Below are 25,052 nucleotides of genomic sequence, written 5' to 3' on the forward strand. Positions count from 1 at the left end.
CATTTCACTGTCCTCAGAAACAGCACTCTTGACATCCGTTTACATCAAACTAACAGACTCTGACAAGCCGTAAAGACCAATTCTGATTTAAAGATCGATTTACCTGCAGGGCCACCCGTTTGAGTCGTTCATCATCCAGCTCTTTTCGGAGTTCACCAAGTTCTCTCCTACAAAGTTATGAAAGACATTTCAGAATTACGTAAATCAACAGGTTTTCATCCTTTATGTCACAAGTGATTTCTAAATACTTAATCTTCAATTAAATGAAATGTAAAATGTGGAAACATCTTTTGTGCATTATATTTTTATATATTTTATAACATAACTCGACCAGTAACAGAATACCAAAAACCAAGCTGCTTGTAACCAAACGGTCACTTACGACTGTTGTGTCTTCAGTAACTCCATAGAAAGCACTAGCTCCTTTATCTGAGCCTTCAGTTCCTCCAGTTCAGAAGCTTTCCTCCTCTTCCTTGTCAAGTTTGGTTTGAGCTCAGGGGTGATTTGGGTTGCTGAAATGGTTTTAGGCACCGTAGATGGTGTAAGGTTGATGAGACAGACGTCTGCTAGAAAAAACAAATCCAGCATATCAATTTGTATGAAAAATACTCTGTGCTATGAATTTAGCAAAGAATATAACTGTTAGGTTTTGGAAATCCCTTAAGTGTTCTAGCTGAGAGACTGAGGTCATGTTTTTAAGTGTTGAAAACTTCAAACATTTCTCAGGCCAAAAATGTTAAATATTAATAAACCCGCTGGAAAAAAAAATTAATAAAAAAATAACACAAAAAAAGGTCACCAAACTCAGGAGGTGGTTGGGTTCATTTGTCCACAGAGTGATTCATATATAATAGAATGCATTCTGAATTTAGATCACTCTATAATATATATTTTTTCAAAAACACATACATTTTGATTTGTATGACAATAATTAAAGTGAATAAAAGAATGCATCATTATGTTAATTATCATACATAGTTTACTACATCTAAGCATAATATTAATATTTAGATATAACAGACGTACATTCATTCCAAAAACTACAAGACATCCACACATAACTCCTATAATACTGTACAATCAATGGCATACAATCAATCCCTTTCTTCTCTTTATTTCTTAAAAGATTGACCTTGTGCTAGTCCAAATAGGAGTACCATCTGTTTGAAACCAGACTGTGGTGTGTTCAGTCCATTTCACATAAGCTTAATATAAAAACACTACATAATAAAAGAAGTCCTCAGGACTGAAGCCTCATTTAAAAAGAAGAGCCAGACAGTCAGCCGAGATCATATCAGAAATGCTGTTTTTCTCACAAACCCTTGAGAATATAATTTCATGGGATGTATTTTCATTGAGTCACAGTTAATCAGACAGATATCTTGGGGAAATGAACCTTTTACATATTCTTCGGTTAGCTTATTTAATTACTTGTTTCAGATATTGCAGAAAGCCCACAAGATTCTTGAATTAAGCAATAGCTCACCCTAAAAATTGTCATTAAAGTCATCATTTCTTTGCCCTTTTTTTTGTTTTTTATAAACTTGCATATAAATCACAGTATCTTCTTTTTTGAATGTGAATTGTGTGCTGTATATTTGAGATACCTTAAACAAATTTTGTGTGGAAGGTGCAACGTCAGCTTCATCCACTTTCTCGATTTTCTCAGCTTTCTCGCCAGTCTCCTTGCTCGGCTGCAAGACATTACAAAAACATGAGAAGCGCAAATAGCACTATACGTGACACACATCCCATCTGGGGTGTCACTGGTAAGGCCTTTTTTTTTATCCAGGCAAAAATACTACCTGATAGCCTTGTTATGCACCCCTACACATAAAATATATATATATATATATATATTGTCATAATCAAAATTTATTTGAGAAGATTTATTGAACAATTAATTAATGAACATTTGTGCAATATGTTTTATCTTTAAGTGGAATGATGGCACTTAATGAATGTGCAAAAGTAATGTTCTGATAAAATGTTATTTTGTTTACAAACAAATATCATTTTTATGTTAATATCTCAGATATTTTCATTAGTCTTTCAGCATTAAACTGAGAGATCAGAGCCCAAGGCAACTGAGCATAAGTGCGTTTAATACTCACAGAATGGCCTCTGTGTCCAGGCGGTCTTTTGCCAGGCATCTTTGGTCGCTGTGCGGTAGGGTGGGATAACTTCTCCGAGGAAGAGGAGACATCGTCAAAACTTATGAGATTAACTACAGGAAGAAGACACAATCACAAGAACAGCCTTCAGTCACAGTCAAACAGGACAAATCTCAGCTCAATTATAATATAGTTCTAAGTTTTATATGAGCCAAAAAAAAATCATATGTGGTAATAAAGTAAGTTTGTCTAGATAAAAACCCAACAGTGCAGGAAATTAGAAATCATTATTGAATAATGATGGTTATACAAAGATTGTGCCAAAATTTGAAATATTTCCAATAAGTCATCTTGGTATGGTTGTCAGTTTGATACCTTAAAACTGTTACCTACCTAACAATTCTAACTCATTAATCACCCTTTGAATGATATCTTAGAGATTGGACACACAAACAAGGACCACATGCTCTTGTAAATACTATAAAAAGCAGTGACTATGTACAAAAGATTTACAAGAAGTGTAAAATGTCTCATTCTTTCCCGTATCCAGAAATGGCAAAACTGAACTTGTTTTCCTCCTCCTGATAGTGTCTAAAAGGAATCCAGACGCCTGCTGCAGTGACATGATCATGACCTTTCGAGTCGATGTGATTATAGCAGCTTTGGTGCCTTTTGTCAACCTTTGAGACTGAAGCAACATCCTGATGTTTGGGTCCACAAACAGAGAATCTACTCAAACACCATACTTGTTTTTTCTCTTTTTTCTTTTTTTTTTAATTCTGGTTTTCCGTTTTTCCTTTTAGTCATGTTAAGATTTTTTCCTATGGTGCCTACAAGGTGAACATCCTCCATTGTGCTTGTAAGTGCATGTTTTTAACATGTAAACATGCTTTTAGCTGTCACATTATTACCAAGTAATGCATAAGAACTAATTTAACACATAATTTAAGCATCAAATGTGTAAAATATGTATAATAAAAAAACTGACATTTTTTAACAGCCAAAAATAAAATAAAAATTAAATTAAATTCAAGCTTCCTTTATCTTTCACAGGTAATTTTAACATAAAAACCACATTGAGTTGTGAAAAACTGAGCATATAAGAACCAAAACCATTCCAAACACTATTATAGCCTCTGTGCCAGTGGTTCTCAACTCTCAGAGTTAAAATATTCATATAATTGCTAACATGTTTTGTTATTGCATGTGTAAGTAGTGTGAACTAACAAACCAAAATCAGAACAAGTTACCTATATCTGAATTCTTCTCACTGCTGTCCACAATGGTTTTTGGCTTAATGGGTACAGGTTCGCTCTCTGGTTTTGTTCGTATGATGGGAACTTCTCCATTTTGCCTGTGGGATTTATGAGGAAAAGTTAGAACAATTGGCTGCAATGTCCACTGACACACTCTAAATGCAAATGCTGTTGCACACAGTAAAAAGAATACTAATAAGAAAGCTATTTTTGATTAAAGCTGTAAGGTAACACATATACCCTGTCATTTGCAGAAACAAAAAATTTATTGAATGCATCTCATAATACTGCAACAAGCTCAGTGTAGCATTGCTATATTTTATCCAATATTGCAAAAAGAACAATCCACTGGGAAACACTTATTACATATACATGTATGGACCCACTTTATATTAAGTGGCCTTAACTACTATGTACTTACATTTTAATTAATAATTTAGTACAATGTACTTATTGTGTCCATACATGTTTTTACATTGTACTTATATATGTTTTTTAAAACTACATGCAATTACATCTGTATTTAATTTCTGTAATTACATTTATAATTACACTGTTGACCCATACTTTACACCTTAACCCACCCTTAAACTTACCCATACCTCCAACCCTCTCCCTAACCTTACCCCATCCCACCTCAATAGCAGCAAAAGTGTTTTACAAAACAATATGAACACAATAAGTACATTGTAATTTTTTTTTATGTAAGTACATAGTAGTTAAGGCCACCTAATATAAGGTGGGACCACATGTATGTATACATTTAAAGTACACATTAAATACACAAATATATCTCATTTAATTATTTAACAATATACACATTTTAATAAAATATTGTATTCAAAATTATACATAAGAAATAAACACCAAATATTTTAACTATGCTTCTAAAACCTAGAAATGTATTACGATAAAGCTTGCTTGGCGGCTGGTGACGGTGTGAGAGGCAAGTCAGGTCGTTTTGTGTGGATGGAGGGACGCAGCAGTCCCTTGTTTGGAGGCACAGGTTTTTTCGGGGGCACGATGGGGCCAGCAGGTTTGGCGGGTTTCTCTGGCAAGGGCTTGACAACTTGAGAGAAACAAAGGAAAAATATATGAAACGTCTACCCAGACATAGCAAGAAACAAGATTTATGCAAAACATGCTCTCTTACAGAGTTATGGGAGTCAGTTGTCTAGATGTAGGATATTGTAATAAGGTTAATATAGAATAGACTGAAAATATACCAATATACTGGAAGTGAATATTATAAAATCAAGAGCTTATGAAATGGGATCAAATTGAAAGCAGGAAATCTGTATTGATTGCAAGTTGTTCATTTGTGGGGGCTATTAAGGTCATCTGATGGGTGTACTCTAAATACTGTTTATAATGTACTTCATGTTGTAGCTACTTTGTAGGAAAAATGTCATGCACTCTGACCAACTGTCTGTCTGAGTGTCTGCTTTTATGTGTGCATCAAAGACTTCCTGCCAAATATTTTCGCATATAAATGTCAGTCTACTGGAACATCTATCTGGTAATCTTTGCAATGTCTGAAAGCAGGACTTTGTGTTTATCAGATCGAAGTCTCTCTTATTTAGAGCAACTGTCACAAATTGAGCACAGGACTTGTGATGTGAGTATCAGAAAGAGTGATTTATGTGACAAAAAAAAACGACAACATTGAATTGACAAGATAGAAGCAGATCGATGCAGCGCTAACATCCTGCAAAATCTCTCCTGACCTAATTTGAGTCACGTCATTGTGAACACTTGTGAAAGTTTGTGATGTCATTTGGACCAGTTCAGTACATTTAGATGCACTACGCATTGGCTTCCGTTCTCATGACTTTCCACTGATTTATGAGATTGTGAGCTATCAGTTAAAACATACTGGCATCAGTCAATAGAGATCATTTTCAAATAATTGATGGTTGTATGAATGTCCATAAACAAGACTAATACTATTTTTGTTTATATATGAAAGAATACAGTACGAAAAAATACATTTTGTAAATTGACAACAGGGCCCAGTCAATGCAGATCAAGTGCCAAGTTATTGTGTGTTATGCAGATCAAGTGCCAAGTGATTTGAACGGTTATTATAACACTAATAACAGAAAAGCTTGTAACATTATAACACTGCTGTTCAAAAGTTTAGGGTTTAGGGTTGGTATGATATTTTATAATTTTGAAATAAGTCTCTTCTGCTCACCAAGACTGCATATGTTTAATAAAAAATACAGTGAACACCGTAATATTGTGAAATAGTATTACAATTTAAATGAACTGATTTATTATTTTTTAAATGTAATATTAATTCCTGTGATAGTAAAACTGAATTTCCATCAGTCATTACTCCAGTGTTACATCATCCTTCAGAAATGATTGTAATAAGTCAATTTAATGCTTAAGAAACATTTTTATAAACCGTGTGTTTTTGTGTAAGCTATGATACATTTTTAAAGTAATTGTCATGAATGATGTCTTTGTCACTAAAGATTAATTTAATACATCCTTGCTGAATAAAATCATTAAATAACAATAAAAAAATAAATATATATATTTTTCTTTAACAAAAATTAATAAACCATACTAACCCAAACTTTTGAACAACAGTAGTGTTTAAAATAATAACAATAAAAAAGTAACAGAAAAATTTTTTTTGTTGTTGTAATAATCTAATTAGTTAATCTACTTATAAAAATCAACAAAGCTGTCTAGATTGTGAGGGTTATGAAGTCAAGCTGTTGCTGTGCACAAAGCTTATGGCGTTAGCAATCTAGTTTCATTGTGACGCAGTGCTTATCTGTAGTGAAGATTGGGTATAAAAGTGAAATGACAGCATTGCAAAAGTTCCTTATTGAAAGCATGTATAAATGTACAAGAAAGGTTCTCTCTTATGAAGGCTCTTGAAAAGTGCTTAGAAAACTAATGAATGAATACAAATAAATCCACAATAAATTAAACATTTTAAAAGTGGACTCCATCCATAACTATTAACAGGTTGTTAACAGATACTATTTATTTCAAATTATCCAATAAAGGACTACACTTGTACACATAAATGTATGCTTTTTCATTCGTTATGACATTCGCTCTTTATGACTCCACAGCTGGCAAGAAGAATTTGTGGTATAGCAGGACCCGGGCAGCTGGCCCTCTCTTACCTTTATCTTCAGGCCGTGGCTGCGGTTGCTTCTTGTCCGCACTGGGGGCCTCTGGTTTCAGAACTGAGAAACGAAGCATATTGACTGAGTTGATGTTTTTTTTTAGATACTACGCTGAAGATAGAGCAGCTTTAGACACACTAGAAAAAAGAACAATGTGACTCCTGAGACAGACGTATGAAGAGAATGAGAGACGTACAGTCAATGACTTGCATTTCCTGTGTGGGTTGGAGAGACAGACCTAAGCTTTGCACCACTCTATGCAAGCTTTCTATAAAGCATATGGGATGATGTGGTGCCCTTTGATGCATAACAACATCCGCCTTTCTTTTGCATGTTTTGCAGACAAAAGCTGTGAGGGACTGACAACTTTAGCTGCATTGTCAGTCTTTACATCTGCACTGACAGACACTCAACTAGCACTAGTTGTTGCATCAGTCTTAAAGCCCATTTACAATTAAACAAGTGATGTCTTGATCACCTGGGTTACTTTCCAATCAACTTTCTATTCAAATCCCCTTCAATTATTTGATCATGTATGTTTGGATATCTTACTAACCTTAAAATTTAATTGCTATATTTAGCGATTTATGAATGTAAATATGGCAAAATAAAAAAGCAATGTTACATAGCTGGTTAGCAAATTAACCAAAATAGAATTACAATGCCATTTTACAGCAAGTGTGTTTATGACTTTAAAGCTGCCATGGAATTATATCACAGCTGTATTATAATATAAGATTTTTTTTTTTTTTTGTCAAATCAAATAAAATATTAAAATTAAATGTAAACAAACAATTAAATAACGCAACTTTTTTTAACTTAATGAAAATAAATACATGTAAATCTTTGTGGTATATATAACATGCTGCACAGAATTTTTTTATGGGGTCAGTAAAATTTTCATATATATATATATATATATATATATATATATATATATATATATATATATATATATATATATATATAATATTCCAAATGAATGAATAAAACATTATCATTGCTGCAGTTTAAGCTAAAAATTGATCAAGAACTATGAAAGAAGTGTCCAAATCCTTCAATATGCCACCACTGATGTGTGGGCAGACATGGGCTGTGTGTTCAGTGCATAATTGAATGCGCCAGTTTAGCTGGCATCACCTCTAATGTTCTCAGCACACACCAGCACGCTTCTCTGAAAACCACAGAGGAAGCAGCTCAAATCAATACCACCAGCTATTATCAACTCACATACTGATACAGACTTATTGGCAAGTTGCCTTCAAGTACTTCTATAAAGGAGCATCAAATCAAGTCAGCTGCCTGATAATAATAGCCTTTTTTCTGGTAGGCATAAACAAATGAAAGATATTTGACGACAATGAGTTTTAAAGCAATATTTCAGATGTGAAATGTTATGTTAAAGATATCATACCTGGGGTTTTGGATGGTGGTGGGGGCTTCTTTGGCTTCTGTGGAGAAACAACAAAAATAAATAAACCTGCTATTTAAAATAAAATGTAAACCTAGAAATAAATATTTTATTTCTGTTAAAATTGGGGGAAAATGATATATTGACATGAAAAAATATCTTTAACAATGTGCTGCATTATTTCTAGGTTACGCAAGCAAATTTGTGTCGGATCATTATCAAATCTTCCTGAAGAACACAATCATCAGGTTTTCACAAACTTGTGCGCTACCGTCAGCATGACATGAAAATTCACCCTATTTCTTGAAAATTCACCCCATTTCTTCACAAAAAGTTTCTAAAATGATGATATACACCTCAACAGACCTTATTTAAAATAATTCAATCGAAATCAACAACTGATGCATAGAACCCAACATTTTTTATTGTTCCATAATCCAATACACTTCAGTGCCCGGTTGCATGAAACTCCTTAAGCTAAGAAATCCCTTAGATATAAGGTTAAGGGTACCCTTAGTGAAACTTGGGTTGCAATAAAAAACCCTAAGGGTTTCCTTAAAGAACTTAAGGCTATTATTAAGTTTTTCCCCTTAATTATAGTCCCCATAAGCGTTGCTACAAAGTCCTTAGTGACCATTTCACCTTAATAAATTTAAGGGACCAGAACAGCTCCCTTAAGTCAACTTAAACTCAAAATACAATGGCTGATTTAGTGTTAATTGAAGAGGATGAAATACCAAGGCGTGTTTTTAATGATCGTAATAATCCCTTGGAGATGATGAAAGGCTTAGAACTATTATTATTATTATTATTATTATAACCACTTACGAAAACAATAATTGCCTTTTCGTCCTCTGTCCAGTTTGGTTTACGTTTTTTTGTTTTCTGTTATGTTTGTGCTCTCCATAGCAAAAATATATTAATAAAAGTGTGATTTTAGCAAGGGTTTGGCTTTGTGGTTCGTTATGTTCTGTTTACTGTTAGAGGCAGTAACTATAGCAACCTCAGCGATCTTCGTCGTATGTTGTCAGAAACTACTGTGAAACGCTTAGTATAAACACTTAGGTAAGGGTGACAGTTAAATAGGTTTCTTGCAACGCTCTTAATGAAATCCCTTATCTCAGGGATTTTTTCTCCCTCGGGGAAACCCTCACTTAAGGAGTTTCATGCAACCGTGCACAGGCTCCCATAATCCCCTGAGGTTGAAAAACAGCACATACAAGTTTATAAAGAGCTCAACATGAAAATGAACCAGAACTAAAACTGATGAAACTGCTGAGGTTGGAAATCCCCCAGCCTCCCCTTTGACAGCTCTAGAAGACTTGATGTCTCTTGTAACATCATTGAATCGCTGCACTGATTACAAGAATAAATCATTTGACATAGAATCACAGCAGGAGAGAGAGTTCAAACAATAATATAGGCCTAAATCGACATTTGCAGTCTTTTATGCATTATCATTTCAGCATTCATTGAATTGCCCATTTTCCAAAAATATCCAGCCATAATGTTCCATCTGGTGCTTAAAATTAAACTAAAACAACCTTAAATTAAAGCATGCCGTACAATAAATACGACCATGGTTTTATTAGAATCCAATAAAGCACACGTGCTTCTCAAGTTGTGAATAAATCACTCCATTAACTACTGGTTAGATTTTACAAAGGCTGCATTACCCACAACAGAAGCTAGATCAAGTTAACATACCTTGATGAAAGATTATGAATAAAAACTTTTATTTTTATGGGTTGCACAACATGTACTGAAGATTTGTTCACAACAAGACCAAGAACACGTATTAAGTAAATAGAACTGAATTAGATTAAATGTTTTAGCTCACAAGTTCAGATTTTCCTTTCTAGCGTTGCTTATAACAGATGCTAATGCCACTATGTCCTGGACTTAAGTGTGAGTAGGTTTATGAATATCATCATGGGGGAAAAAGACAATCTTAATGGATATCTGTTTTATTAGTATATTGAAAGAGACTCTAGCAGCCACATTGTGGCTCATTTTCTTTTTAGTATAAGTAAAAGTATTTCTTTCTAGTATAGTTGTTGCTGCAGGGCAAAAAGTGGCCGTTCCAATTATTTTACATTTAGAGAGAAGATGGGCAAGAACCGTTAAAATAAAGAATAAAAAAATAGCCAAGCAATTTGGAACTAAATCACTGTTATGTCCTGCTCCCATCACTACTGCTAACACAGTCCCTCTTATGCCTAACTAAAATAGTTTAAGAATAAATTGCATTTTAAATTGAGTTTGGGAAAAAAATTAAATGTGTTTTTACACACACACACGCATGAAAAAGGTCTTTGCCCTCTTCCTGTTTTTTTTTCTTGCATATTTGTCACAGTTAAAACATTCATATCATCAAACTAATTCTAATATTACACAAAGATAATGCAAGTAAATACAAAATGCAGTTTTTAAAATGATGAATTGCACCCTTCTGTTAAATTATGAAAGAACTGTGATTAACCACATTATTTTGGAAAGCAGAGTTAAATTTAACTAGCCACACCCAGGCCTGATTACTGTCAGACCTGTTGAATCAAGAAATCACTTAACCTGTCTGACTAAGTGAAGCATGCTTAAAGAGCAACACATCCTGCCACGAGCTGAAGAAATTCCAAAACAGATGAGAAACAAAATAGTTGACATGTATTAGTCTGGAAAGTGAAATAAAGCCATTCCTAAGGCTTTGGGACTCCAGCAAACCACGGTCAGAGCCTTTATCCACTAGGACTGGGCCGATAGACGATATATATATATATATATGTGATCATGCACAACTATTACAAAAGGTAAAAACATGCACTGATGCTCAAGAAAGCTACAAAATGCATTAAGAGGACATAGAGTACTAAATGAAAAAAAATATGATCGTTAAACAAAATGAGAAGAATTTACACATCATCATCCTGTTCAAAAGTTTACAAAAAAAAACAGTCGTGGATCATCCAGGAAATTATCCAGTATTAAGATTCAAGGGTATGCAATCTTTTGAATTGGGCCATTTTTATAAATGTAGTTATTTTGTTTTGTGGAGTATGTAAACATCTCTTATGTGAAATAGCTTATTCAGGGCAGTGCTAATCAAAAAAATAACATGCAATTTTCATGATCCCTCTTTTTTTTTCAACTATTAACATTTTGCAGATTCTGCAACGGGTATGTAAACTTATGAGCACAACTGTATACACACACACGCACACACCCATTTGTGAAGTGATATCTTACAGTAATAATCATACATTTGGTTAAATCACTATTGCAGACAGCTCAAATAACTGCAGTTTATAATTTAGAAGAAATCAGATTGAGGCAGTCGTATGAATAAATGTGTTTGGGGCCAAAGCGATGCAAAACAATTTTCCTCTCCAACATAAGAGATGTACCTGGAAATCAAGGTCTGATGGGTTAATATTGGCACATTGACTCAAGGCACACAGAGAAAAAAAAAATCAAACAGCAGACTGGATCTTTTTGATCAAATTTAAAATGTAAAAAAGGGAAGAAAAAAAAAACGATTAAAAAAAAATTCCAGTTTAACACTGAGGCTGATGTGTGTTGTGCTATTTGATCATTTATATGTCATTTTGATCACCATATGATATATTAATAATAATAATGATAATAATGCATTCTGTAAATTCCCTCCATCCCCTTCACATACAGAGATCAATGCATCATCATCTGACAGGACACTTCTAGGATAAAGGACTGATCATGGGCTCCTTGGATTCAGTTGGAGGAATGAACACTTAAAAATTTTCATGAACTGCTCGCTGACCTCCACAAGCCATCACATGAGCTTCAGCTCATCACATTCTCACTGCAGCAGCACAAAGACCAATTCAACAGTGAAGTTGAAAATGAACAGATTAAAGAAAAAAAAAGAAATAAAGAAAAAACACTTGTGCCCAAAGCATATCAACCCATGAACTGATTCAGTGTAGGGGTATGAGGCTTCACAGAATTTTCCTGGAAAATAGATGTGATGGGGCAACTTTTGCCTGCACAAGCCTTCTGTTTGTTCTCTAGACATGCTAGCTGGTGCTTTGAACAAATAATCTGCTTCTCAAAATAAAAAGAGCCTGTTGTTTCAGAGTTTGCCAAAATGTGGTTAAACATGAACCCTCAGGGTAAACCTGAAGACCCCAAAGCTAGAATGAAGCCATGTTTGTTAAACATATGGTGATAATAAGTGGCTTTTATTGATTTCAATGCTTCTTTCAAGCTCAAATTCCCAACAATGAACCACAAAAAAAAAAAAAAAAAAAAAAATTGTTAACCTGATATTGTCTGGAGTGTTGTTGATTTTGGTCTTTAAAGTCTTTGATTAAAATGTTTAGTAAAGAGCTTTCGCTGAGAAGCAGGGCTGGGACACAGAGCTAAAAAATATCATAAATGGGAAAAAAAAATAACTAAACTTTTTTTGATGACACTCAATATACACTGAAACACAACTGACCATTTGTTTCTCATGATATTGAAATCCTTTTGATCTAGTTTTTGATGACTTTATTATAGCAAACACAAACAATGAGAAGGTATGCCCAACTTTTCAATGCTAGTGTATATGTTGTAATATATGCGTTTATCTAGAAAAAGCTCAAGTTCCCAAAATAACTAAAATGGAAAGAATTTAAAAATATATATATTGGTATATATGTGTGTACAGGGCTTGACATTAACTTTTTTGCTCACTAGCCAACGTGGCTAGTGGTTTTCCAAAGTTACTAGCCACACAGCATTTTTACTAGCCACATTTTTGTTGTTGTGAAATTACCTGATAAAAGTTGACTATGGCATGCTAATATTTACTTGAACTAGACTTGCAACCCTTTTAAATGCAAAACCACTGTACACACCCAAATCAAGACTACAAAAATGAATAAACAATACAGGTTATTATCATTAGCTCTGATAAGGTTGTGTGTAAAGCTCCTTTTTTAAATAAAACCATGTATTAAGATAAAGACATAAAGTAGCTTCTTATTGCATAATAAAACTGGTGCATGGATATAGAAGATTAATAAAAAAAACAAAACATAAAAACTAAACTAAAAAAAAAACCTTTAGCATACACTGTCTGTTTAAATATCAGAATCAGACTCAGAATTACTTTATTGAACCACACTGGGAAATTCTTTGTTACAAGCTGCAATGGAAAGTAGGTCAGTCTCGAAACCTCTCGAAAAATGCATGCCATGGTTCGGACAAAATTGCTTTTATCTTCATTAAAATTTGAGGGGAACACATTTCAGTTTTTGTGCTCAGGCCCTCATATATATATTTATATTAGAAGTACATTTGATAACCATGTTAGAATGCATATTAGTCATTTTAACTGAACAGGAGAGGTGGTTGTTTTTTCTGTCATTCAATGTTTCGAACAAAAATACTGATAGGATATTATTGATACGGATTCTAATAATAATAATAAGTATAAAACACACTAAGGATTACAAAGGATTAATGAGATGCTTGATTCATGAATATTAATCGGTTTTTGTGCGTTTGCTTGAACTGATTTGCTGAAATCAAAACGGAGACGATAACAGGTGAGCGCCAGCCAATGACACTGCCGTTTGCGCATTAACTCCACCCACTACCGGAAAACCCAGCTGTTCTTAAAAGCTGAAGACTTCCATAGGAACGTGGTTATTTTGACAGGAAAATACAACAAAAAATATTGTTTAAATGTAACGAGTCAATTCACTCACTCACTTTCTCTCTCTCTCTCGGTCTCTGTGTGAGAGAGAAAGCGACGGGGATTTGTGCGCCTACACACCAGAGTTTAATATAGGTTGCAGCGTATCCATTGAGATGAACTGAGAAATATCACAGATAGCTTGATGCAGAGAGAAACTCTGAAGAACTCAATCAGAGTGTTTGCGAGTGAAAATATATCTGTGCTAAACTTATACTTAGCCTCTAACTCACACACAGGTGTTAATGTCAAGCCCTGTGTGTATATACACACACGCACACACACGCACACACAAACATATGAATTGGACTCACATTTTCTAATGAAATACCTACCTCCTCTAATTCCTGTTTAGGAGACGCTTTAACGGAGCCTTTGGATATGAGTGTCTGTAAAGAGGGAAAAAAAAAAGAACTTTTATTAAAGATTACGGTTTAGGAAGTTTTCTATTGTTGCAACTGAGAATTAGTTTTGAGAATAACAGCTCTCCAAAGTAAAGTAAATCATTCTGAATTTGTTTTCTTTTTACATTTGCACTGGTAGTTCAATTTCCTTTTCAGAAAGAGATGACTCCCAAGGAAGACATCAAAAGCAGCATTAATGAATGTAAATTGACCTCTTTGTCTGTCTCAGGAAGCAGTGTTACAAAGTTGTCTGGGAAAACTCCCTCCTTGCCGTTGATCTCTCCTCTCCACCAGCCTAGCTCTCCTGAGTCCTAAAACATCAAAACATCAATCTCTCAGAAAAAATTTGCTTATTTAAGAAAATCTACACCTTAAAATAATTATTTAACGTTCCACCTGGACACAAAGATACCATGGCGCAAAATCCCCCTCACGAAAAAAGAAACAATTGTGTTTAAAACTGTGATGATGAGTGATTATCAGAATCAGCTAAATGCTGGATTTTCAAAAGTATGAAAAATATATAAAGTTCATGGCACAGAATATATAAAATATGTCTGAAAGTTTTACACACTGGTCTGTTATTGTGGCGACATTTCCACGCCTCGAAACGTGATGATGAATGAAACAAACTGTGATTGGTTGTTTGACATGTCGGTCAAACGGCCTCATGGGTGGGCCTTGGCCAATGAAAGCAGCCATGAGTTTCTGACCTTCAGCCGTCAGTTTGAAGGTCTGGCTACTCAAGACTAGGAAAACAGTGTCTATGTGTCTTAAATGAAGCAAACACATCCTTCGGTTGCTAACAGGACAGAATCCATTGGTAATGAGGTGCAACAGCTACAGTATCATACGTTTCCAATGTGTCTGCAGATAGCATCAAAGGCACACAAAAGAATACCCCCCCCCCCCCCAAAAAAAAAACACCTACAGAAAACTCCCTTTGTCTCAGAATCCCCTTCTGAGAGTTCTGTACTAGCATTAATTGCATTACAGGTTATACGTTTTTGTAAATGAAGACTATTTTTTATCTTAGGGAGATTTTTCCCTTTAAACTGTGATTTAATCCATAAATCAAATTGTAATACTCTTCATGATTACACTGTAATTCTAATATGAACCATGACTAACTCTTTGGCATAAATCACAGAAAAGCCGAAGCTTGTTTGTATCATGTAGTATACACACCACACTAATCTACAGAGCAGGATATAGACTAACTAGTCTAAATGAAGAGAGTAAAAGTGATTGGATCACAGGTTTTTGTAAGAGGAGCAGCACTTTCTGCCTTATTATTAATATAGATACCAAAATGATCTATACATCATCTCAAAGCTGAATAAATAAGCTTTCCACTGATGTATGGTCTGTTAGTAAAATATTTATTCGATCCCCTGCTGATTTCACTCACTCACTCACTCACTCACTCACTGAAATTCATATCAATTTCTAAACTTTAAATAAAGTGCTTTTTCGGGATTTTATGGTTGGTATTTTGTCTCAAAATGAACCACAAAAATGGCAGACCCTTCATTTCTTTGTAAGTGGGCAAACTTACAAAATCAGCAGGGGATGAAATAAATATTTTCCCCACTGTACATTAAATATTGACAGTGAAATGCAGTGTCACATATTACATCTAATAAAAATAAAAAAATAAATAAATAAGCAACATTTGTTTTATTTTTGTTAAACCACAAAGTTAACAAAACGTTTCACTCCACTGTGTGCTTTCTTCACGTGCTATCGGAAACTTCCTATTTCCAACTTATAAAGTCATTATTTTTCTGTTAAAAATAACAGTGAACAGTAGTTTGTATATGTTGATGCTTAGCATTAATAATTAATGTGACCCATGATTTGTCTGTATGTGTATTCAAAACCAATGAGCAACACTTTCATAATAGTAAAAAACTGTGCTAATGCGCGATTAAATATTTGTCGGCGTTAATCAATTACCATATTTTTCGGACTATAAGTCGCGCCTAAGTATAAGTCGCATCAGTCCATAAATACGTCATGACGAGGAAAAAAACATATATAAAGTTGCAATGGACTATAAGTAGCATTTATTTAGAACAAAGAACCAAGAGAAAACATTACCGTCTACAGCCGCGAGAGGGTGCTCTATGCTGCTCAGTGTAGGCTACAGGAGAACTGAGCAGCATCTCTGGCAGCATAGAGCGCCCTCTCGCGGCTGTAGACGGTAATGTTTTCTCTTGGTTCATTTCTCTCGGTTCATGTCAAATCAATTTTGATAAATAAGTCGCACCTGACTATAAGTCGCAGGACCAGCCAAACTATAAAAAAAAGTGTGACTTATAGTTTGGAAAATACAGTAATGCATTTATGCGATAACGCGTTAACTTGCCCGGCCCTAATTTTTGTACAACTATTATATATGCAGTGTAATAACAATTTCACAAATGACTATAAAAGAGACTTGCAAAAAAATCTAAAACATGATTAAACACCCCCAAAAAAGTTGATTAATCTGCTGATATTAGGCTATTTAGAAATGATCAACATTATCTGATAACAGTGCCCACTTGGTTGATTAACAAAAATTGACATTTCACTTAGTATTATTTTCAAAATTGATCCCAGAGACTTATAAATGAATAATACATGAATTTTAAATACATTTTAACAAATACTTTGTGAACTTTGTGTTTTTTTCCCCTTAATTTCAGCAATAAAAAACAATCAAAAACAAAACATAACAGTGATTGGTGGTATGAGTTGTTATGAACAAATGAATGAAACGCATTTGTCCGTGTTTCACTTCGTCTCAATTCATGCTTGCGGAAAGCGATTGAGAAACTAGTGTCTCTTCGCGGCACGGTGCGCTTTCAACTTGTTTTTTTAGTCTCGAGCAAGACTGTACCAAATTCACATTACATGATTTGATTGATTTTTAGGTAGAAAGGGTAACAGTGCACCACATTAAAATAAATTATCATTCTTCTTTAAGTAACAGAAAACACATGAAAACACGTGACTGACAAACATATTCTGCTGTTGCATGTGTGAACGTGGTCTATGTAATTTAATATTTTCGACAAATGACAAATTTATTGCTACATTTTAATAGACAAACATGTTTTATTTGTTTTCAGATGTTCAATGCTTGTCATCTGGTAGATTATTATTTTTTTTCTCTTTTATAACTATACATTACATAAAGTAACTTATTAAATAATAGCTGTCCTATAAAATAATATGTGTGGTTAGGAAAAAATCTGCTCACCCTTTTCCATACCTTGCTCAGTATGTGGATGATGTCACCCTCCTTTAAATCCAGCTCATCCTGGTTAGTTGCTTCAAAGGTGAATATGGCCTTGCAATATTCTTTTACTGTAGAGAGGCAAGAAAAAAAAAGATGATATTTGTACAGTATGCCACACTTTGATTTGTCTTATGTAGCTACTATTGACTCTGTACTAAAAACTTTAAGTTGTGGAGTGCAACTAGTAAAGCAAAAGGTGCAAGTTCACTTCAAGTACTAACATAAAGACATACTAATCTATAATTTGGGTTTAGCTAATAACCAAGTGGAAGAAAACCAATGTATAACCAGGGCAGTCCGTATCAGCCGTTCATGTATGTTCTATAAATCTCCTGTCATTATTTTGGTTATCACATACAGCTTTATGTCAACCTCCCCATGAACTCACCTTTTCCTTTGCTCTCTGTCTCTTTTTCTCCTTTAGGGGGTTCAGGAGTGCTCAAAGGGGTGGGCTTTGTGGCTGATGGTAATGATGGAATTGGCTAAAATGAAGCAGAATCACAAATGGATTTACTGACACGGCGGCCAGACAAACACATGCAGTTGCACACTGGAAGGTAGAGACTTTGAGACAGGTCAGCCATGCCTGGATGAAAGGAACGCTGGGCAAACAATCACTACTCTTACATGTGCACAGATTTAATAGGACTAGGAGCGCATTTAGGATTTGTTTATTTAATTTTTTATCCAAAACAGAGTAAGAATCTAGTATTTAGTAAATGATCTGACATCACATGTTATATGATGACATGTTATAAATGACATCTGAGCTCTTGATAAGAGACATAGTGGATGATTCAACTGAACTGAATGACATGACGGGATGCAAAATGGTGATTGAAAGGGTGTTCTTTTAAAACATTTAAAATGCTACTGATCCCATTTTTTTTTAAAATGGTGGTGTACTACTAAGTGAAATGGAAAATTCAGGGGTAAATGTAGAATGGGAATGATTTTAACCAAGCTACATCTCCACTAATCATGTGCTATGTAATTATTGCTATTAATAATATATATTAAGGGTTTCCAAACGTTTTAATGAACATGAACCCCCACATATACATACATACATATATATATATATATATATATATATATATATATATATATATATATATATATATATATATATATATATATATATATATATATATATATATATATACATATATATATATATATACATATATATATATATACACACACACATATATACACATATATATATATATATATATATATATTAGCATTTGAAAAAAAAAAGCAAAAAAAAAGCATGATATTATGAAGAAAACTTTGATATACACAAAGCAAAATGCATCCACAAAATTTAGCAATAAACATTAATTAGTAATTGAACATATCAATAAACATTATCTGAAAATACTTTGTATTTTCTTTTTCTAAAATTCTGACCAACATAAGAAGACTAGAGAAATATTTTGGATTTATATCTATAGCTCTATTCACAATAAATATCATTGGAAAGCAGAAAAACCAGTGAGCAAGCTTACTAGAACAGTAGCAATGAAACATGACCTAGAAATATACAAACGTTTCATACGTACGATAAAAATAATTCTTAGTGTTTCATTATGTAAAAGAAAAAATTTGCCTCAAATTGTAACCCAGTTTGAATATGATTGATTTATATAGTATTATATCCTTACCAACAGAGTATGGGTTATATCACCAAAAATGTCAAAGCAAATTATTATGTTCTGATGAGACATTTCTTTCACCAGAGTAATGTGCACTGATGAATCAATTACACACAACCAGGGGAATTTACAATGGTTGTAAAAGGGTTCATCTCGATTTGAAGCTGTCTTGAAGAATGAAACTGTAGTTGCAAACAGCTGCCTATAAAACTAACAAAAAGTTGTAGCTCCTAGAAATGTAAACACAATGCACACACATCATTGACATGTCTAGTAACTAAAATGTGCAATGCCTTCCAGCTGTCTGCAGATATAACAAAGCATAGACAGGGATATTCTGCCCTAAGTTTGAGCTGTGCAGAGGAAAAAACATTAACAAGAGAAGCAGTCCATACCAGAATGCTTCAAAAACAGCCATCCTAAATAATGAAGTCCCAAAATAGAAAGACATATTCCTAAAAAGGAAGGTCTCATCATGAGACTGTCTGTCTATGTGGTAAAGTCTTGAGCAATCAATGGTAAAACTTGTAGAGCAGTTAGACATGTAATTACCCTTCAATCATCCATTGCTCTTGGCTATGGGAATGGGCGGCACTGATTTCCATACATGCCATAGCAATGATATGATTTTATATGGATCTATTATGTGCTACACTGGTTGGCAGTGCAGTTCCGTCTTCATAAATAGAGAATTTCTTCAGAATAACTTGGATATACAACTACAGCCACACATTATTTTTGACTGTGACATTTACAATTCTGAAAGATTTCTGTTTAAAGTGAAGTGTATACTGCATTTTCTGGGACTGGTACTAGTCCTGCAGTATAGACATAGGAAAGACTTTGAGATTATAAATAAGACATTGTCATGTTCAGAACTACGCTTACTTTTTCTTTCTTTTCCTCATTGTCAGATGGTAATCTCTGAGAGAGTCTGAGTTTTACAGAGCCCTCTCTGAATATGTCACCAAAGCCGATGCCCTTGATCTTCTTCGGTTGGGCCATGACTCCATTGCCTTGGTGAGGGGACGTGGGGCTAGATGCTCCATCTTGGTTATCTGTGAACACACACTTTTGTATGAGTACCACCAAAACAGGCTGTACAACATTTGGATAAAAAAAAGTAATGTGTCATGTGCAAAGTAGACTGTACAATAATTGATATTTTACTTTGAAGTTTGAATTCACCCAACAGACACAAAAGCGCAATAAAAGTTATAAAAGTGATCCATACAAGTTGTGCGCTACATGCCAGGTTTTCTAAAGTCATACAATACATCTGTGTGAGGAACAGAGAAAAATTTTAGTTGGAACTAAAAATATTGACATCTGCGCAAGCTATATTGTATGAAAGTTGGATGTCCATTCATGAATGAATCGTTCATGAGCCTGATGATCTTATTAATCTGAATAATTTGTTTAATCAGACTGTTCAGTCTGCTCATAAGCTTTAATGAATTTAAAAAAACTTGGAATAGTTTTTAATTGAAATTTAACTATGATGCTTCTTTACAATTTAAATTGGAAAACCTTATGGTAAAAAGGTTATGGTGGACAGATTTTACATTAATTACTTAATTTCTATGCATGGGTCACGAATAGGGGGGGCTGCCCGGGCCTGGTCCCAGGTTACTTTTATCTCTGGTATATAAAATACATAGGCTATAGGCTCACTATTAATCTTTAAAATCTTTAAGACCTTGATTAAAACACATGCAATCATATTCCTAAATTACAATCCTGTTATGTCAATTTAATCTTTGAAATGAAAGTCACATCTGAATATTTAAACCTGTTGCGGTTCAAACACAGATTTTGTTACATCATTCCAGTAGGTGGCGACCAGTGACTGTTAAAATATATCTGATGTCTGTATCATTCATTTAAGAGATTTGTTTAAAAAAAACTGGACTAAACAAGTCTTCATTCAATGATTTTGTCATAATGAATTCATTTAAAGTAGCCCAATAAATATTTTTAAATAGCCTCATTTATAACATTAAATATATTATTTTGACGAAAACTTTTGTCAGTAAACTCGCCTACATATTATTTTGTTTGGTTGTCTAATGTTCTGTTTTCAGAATCGGGAGAACTGTGATCTATATTCTAAAAATCAATTATTCAGAATCATAACTCAAAAATACGTAGGCTTATATATCTGGCCTTTAACTACTAGGCCTGTAGTTCTAATATTAAAATGTGCACCCCTTCTTTTGGTTCGTTCCGAAATCCATGTTTACACGTTCAGAAGTTCAGGGTTGGCAAGAATGTTTTTCAAAGTCTCTCATACCCATCAAGATTTCTTTCATTTGATCAAATATACAGTGAAACCGTAATATTGTGAAATATTTTTACAATGTAAAACAACAGTTTTTTTTTTATTTTTATATATTTTTATTCCTGTGATGGCAAAACTAAAAAAGTTTTTAGCCATTTAAAAATCTGTTGAGTGTTTCTGTATGAGGACATGCCCTCACTGAGATACGCTGAGCAGTACCTGTCTCATCTGTTATGACGCTGGTCTCGGTCTCTTCAGATGATTCTATTTCTTTGACGAAGTTGGAAGGAAAAAGCCCAGACTTCCCATTCATGCTTCCGCTCCACCAGCCCTCCTCAACCTAACAAACACTTAGTCAGCACTGATACAGAAACTGTCCAGTCAAACGCTCATTTTCAAAGGCCGTCGGTCTCAACTGGTTTCACTTCAGGATGCAGATATTACACTGGACATCAAGTGACAAACCAACACAATGGCAAAATGGTTTAAAGCATAAAGCAAAACCGCCCTAAAAATGCAAAGACTTTTTAAAAATATATAACATTTTGTAATATTTTAAAGGAGACATCAAGCATGTTTGCCCTATTGGTATGTGTCCATTTATCTGGTTAGCATCTACTAAACTAGAATAATCTGCACTACAATATTACAGTTTGATCAGAAACACTGTCTTTGACAAGCAAAACATGATATATGAAGATTTCAGCCTACATAGGACCACTTATTTTATTAATTAACTAACTATTCACAACTATATAATTACTTGAATTGTTTAATTAGCATTTTATATACGGTAGGTGTTTTCCTTACTGCCTGCAACTCTATATATATAAACAGACTTGTGACTTTTTGGGCCACAAACCATCATTTGAGAACCACTGATCTCCATAACATTATGGATGAAGTCATAAAGAATGTTTGAGAAAGAGTATGTAAAAAAAAAAATGAATAAACAACATTTTATTATTAGCTCATGAGAAACATGGGCAACTAAAATTACAAGGAAATTGCTCGTTTCGAGAAATGAAAATTAAAGAACATCTAACTACTTCATCATATCTCACACTGCAGCATGCAAAAAGCCAAAGAACATTTGCTATATGTTCAGCACAATTTCAAAACATCGAGTAACATAAAATACAAAAGACAGAAGCTGACCTCCTCAGTGATGTCAATGATATCTCCAATCTTCAGTTCCAGCTCGTCTTCATTATGAGGCAAATATTCAAACAGGACTTTGCACTGACGCTTCTTGGGCTCTGTAATGAAAACTCAACAAGTCACTCTGGATCTCTCCTGACACGTCACTCAGCCAACAACGTGTGTATGCATGGGGAGCATTTCCTCCAGCTACCTGAAGAGGGCTCAATGAGTAAAGACTAGCACAATCAGGAAGGGTCTCAATTAAACCTATATGCACATACACTCTCACACCCTGTGCCTGGGGTGAGAGTGTGCCCTTTAAGGAGAAAGAAACCGGCATATTACTTTGTTTGCTCCATATTACATGCCAATTTAAGACACGTTACCTGTCACCCAAAAACTAAACTGAAAAAAATCTTCTTCACTACTACAGAAGCTTCTTATACTTATGAACTGTGAGAAATTAGCAATTATTTAACAGTTACACTACAGTTGAAAAGTTTGGGATTTTTATTTTTATATACTACTTTTATTCCATCATGATGCAATAAATTGATTCAAAGTGACAGTAAACATAAAATGTATTTAAAAAAGTTGTTTTTCCTTCACATTAAAATAATTCTGATAAAAACATACATAAATTATTTTAACATACATAAACTCTTCAATGCATCAATTATGTTGCTGCATGCTAATTAAAGCTGCATTCTTTGATCAAAAATAAAGTAAAAACATTAACAGTGTAAAACATTTTTTAAAGTAATTCTTTCCTGTACGGCATAGCTAAAATTTCTGAAACCATTACTCCAGTTTTCAGTGTCACATGATCCTCCATAAATCATTCTATATGCTGATTTGGTGCTCAACATTTCTGATTTGGTGCTCAAAAGTATTAATTTCTTAAAAAGAAGACTTTCTGAACCAAACTTTTGCAATTTTTTTTTTTTTGTGTATTACTACTTAGTATTAAGTTAATGCCACAGTACATGAATATAATAATATTTCATTATCACTGTATATTGAAATCACTCGTTTAGTAGAAGGCTCTCTATGGCTGGCTTGTAATGTAAGCTGCATTGAGCAGAAACTAAGTATATATTATTTGCTCAAGGGTACAATGTGATAAACCTGCACAGTAGGACAGAGGAAGTGAATCAACACAACTACATTCCAACTGTTATCACTGTTTTAGATGATCTGTTCAGCAGAAACCTTAAAGGTAAGACGGCACCACAATCATCGTGTGCTCTTTTGACAATGTTTCCATGCAGCTGGAGAGGATCATATGCACTTCCTCTAAAATCTGTCATACAGTCAAGACTTAAGAAAGAGGAAATGAAAACAGGTTTTATTAGCCGATAAGAAAGCAACTGGTGCCCACTACTGGCCAAAGCTGTCATCCGCTAAAAAAAAATCGAATAATAATTGGTGAAAGATCTTAACATATGGTGTATTATGGCAAACTATATAAAAATCATATCAGCCTGCTGTGACAAATTATTCTGACAACAAAAACTCCCACATTGACACCAATAACCAATCGACAGTAAAGATGCTGTAACCCATCATGCTAATATCATTGTCCACTAGACTAAAATGAGACCAGACCACCAAAATCTATAGACCACATGGCCTTCATCCAAAGACATTTGAGTGAACCCAATAAAGTCAGACAGCAAACTGAAACATGCTAAATGATTTACAGGTAGAATGTGTTCCTGATCGGCTGCTTTTGCTCAATGGCTAAAATGCTTTTTGTTGGGTCCGGGCTGCCACAGAGACAGATATGTGGTCTGTCAGGTAGAAGGGACATTTTATGTGTGGTATTCTAAAAAGAAGAGTGAAAAGCTGTTAGAATTTGATATGACAAAAGACGCACTCTTTTTTGAGGCACGGGGCTGAGAATGGGGCTGTAAGCCAATTCCTCCTGCTGGGATGCCATAGGTACTGATCCTCTGCACCAGGCTTGCCACATTCCCTGATGCTCGCCTCTGTATCGGAGTCTCAATCATCTCCTTCACTTCTTTAACCTCCTTTGGCTCCTCTTTGGACTTTGGCTCCTCTTTTTTCAACTCCTTGATACACACACAGACACACACACACGAAATAATCAAATATCACATATAGCATCACATATAACGACCGTATGACAAAAAAACAAATAAAACATCATGTTAAAAGTTATTTTATACCACAGATATCACATGTATTATGGTATTTTCCCTGAAAAGTCATATGAAAATGCTTTATATATTAAATAATCATATGACAATGCACAAAGAAAATGCTGCACAAATGAAAGGTATTTCAGCATTTTATTTTTAGCAAATTTTCTCAGTTTGTTTGGAACCTGACAGACGTTCCAATATCCAATATACAAGTAGTTTTTCTCATATTAACTTCTGTATTTACACGTTACACCATGTTGCCTTGTCACTCATAGCATTGCTAGTATATATACTACGGTAGAAATCAGTGGTTCCCAACCCTGGTCCTGGTGGCACTCCAACACTGCATATTTTGCATGTCTCCTTTCTCTGACAGACCAATTTAAGGTCTTGGAGTCTCTACTAATGAGCTGATGGCCTGAATCAGGTGTGTCCGATTAGGGAGTGATGC

At 34.2% G+C, this 25,052-nt stretch overlaps 1 protein-coding gene across 1 annotated transcript in view; it reads right to left on the reverse strand.

Annotated features, from left to right (window-relative positions):
* LOC113098144 (CD2-associated protein-like) overlaps positions 1 to 25,052 on the reverse strand; it is a 34,341-nt gene that overhangs the window by 2,709 nt on the left and 6,580 nt on the right. Inside the window, exons 2-17 of the mRNA XM_026263090.1 lie at positions 24,313 to 24,508; positions 22,449 to 22,549; positions 21,510 to 21,630; positions 19,898 to 20,067; positions 17,737 to 17,830; positions 17,322 to 17,416; positions 14,272 to 14,370; positions 13,991 to 14,044; positions 7,940 to 7,976; positions 6,523 to 6,585; positions 4,280 to 4,439; positions 3,365 to 3,468; positions 2,115 to 2,227; positions 1,597 to 1,694; positions 383 to 541; positions 104 to 167 (exon numbers count right to left, since the gene is read on the reverse strand). Coding sequence (XP_026118875.1) covers positions 104 to 167; positions 383 to 541; positions 1,597 to 1,694; positions 2,115 to 2,227; positions 3,365 to 3,468; positions 4,280 to 4,439; positions 6,523 to 6,585; positions 7,940 to 7,976; positions 13,991 to 14,044; positions 14,272 to 14,370; positions 17,322 to 17,416; positions 17,737 to 17,830; positions 19,898 to 20,067; positions 21,510 to 21,630; positions 22,449 to 22,549; positions 24,313 to 24,508 — 1,728 coding nt within the window. The remainder of the gene's footprint in view (positions 1 to 103; positions 168 to 382; positions 542 to 1,596; positions 1,695 to 2,114; positions 2,228 to 3,364; positions 3,469 to 4,279; positions 4,440 to 6,522; positions 6,586 to 7,939; positions 7,977 to 13,990; positions 14,045 to 14,271; positions 14,371 to 17,321; positions 17,417 to 17,736; positions 17,831 to 19,897; positions 20,068 to 21,509; positions 21,631 to 22,448; positions 22,550 to 24,312; positions 24,509 to 25,052) is intronic.

This window comes from Carassius auratus, unplaced genomic scaffold, assembly GCF_003368295.1.
Source record: "Carassius auratus strain Wakin unplaced genomic scaffold, ASM336829v1 scaf_tig00216420, whole genome shotgun sequence".
NCBI lineage: Eukaryota > Metazoa > Chordata > Actinopteri > Cypriniformes > Cyprinidae > Carassius > Carassius auratus.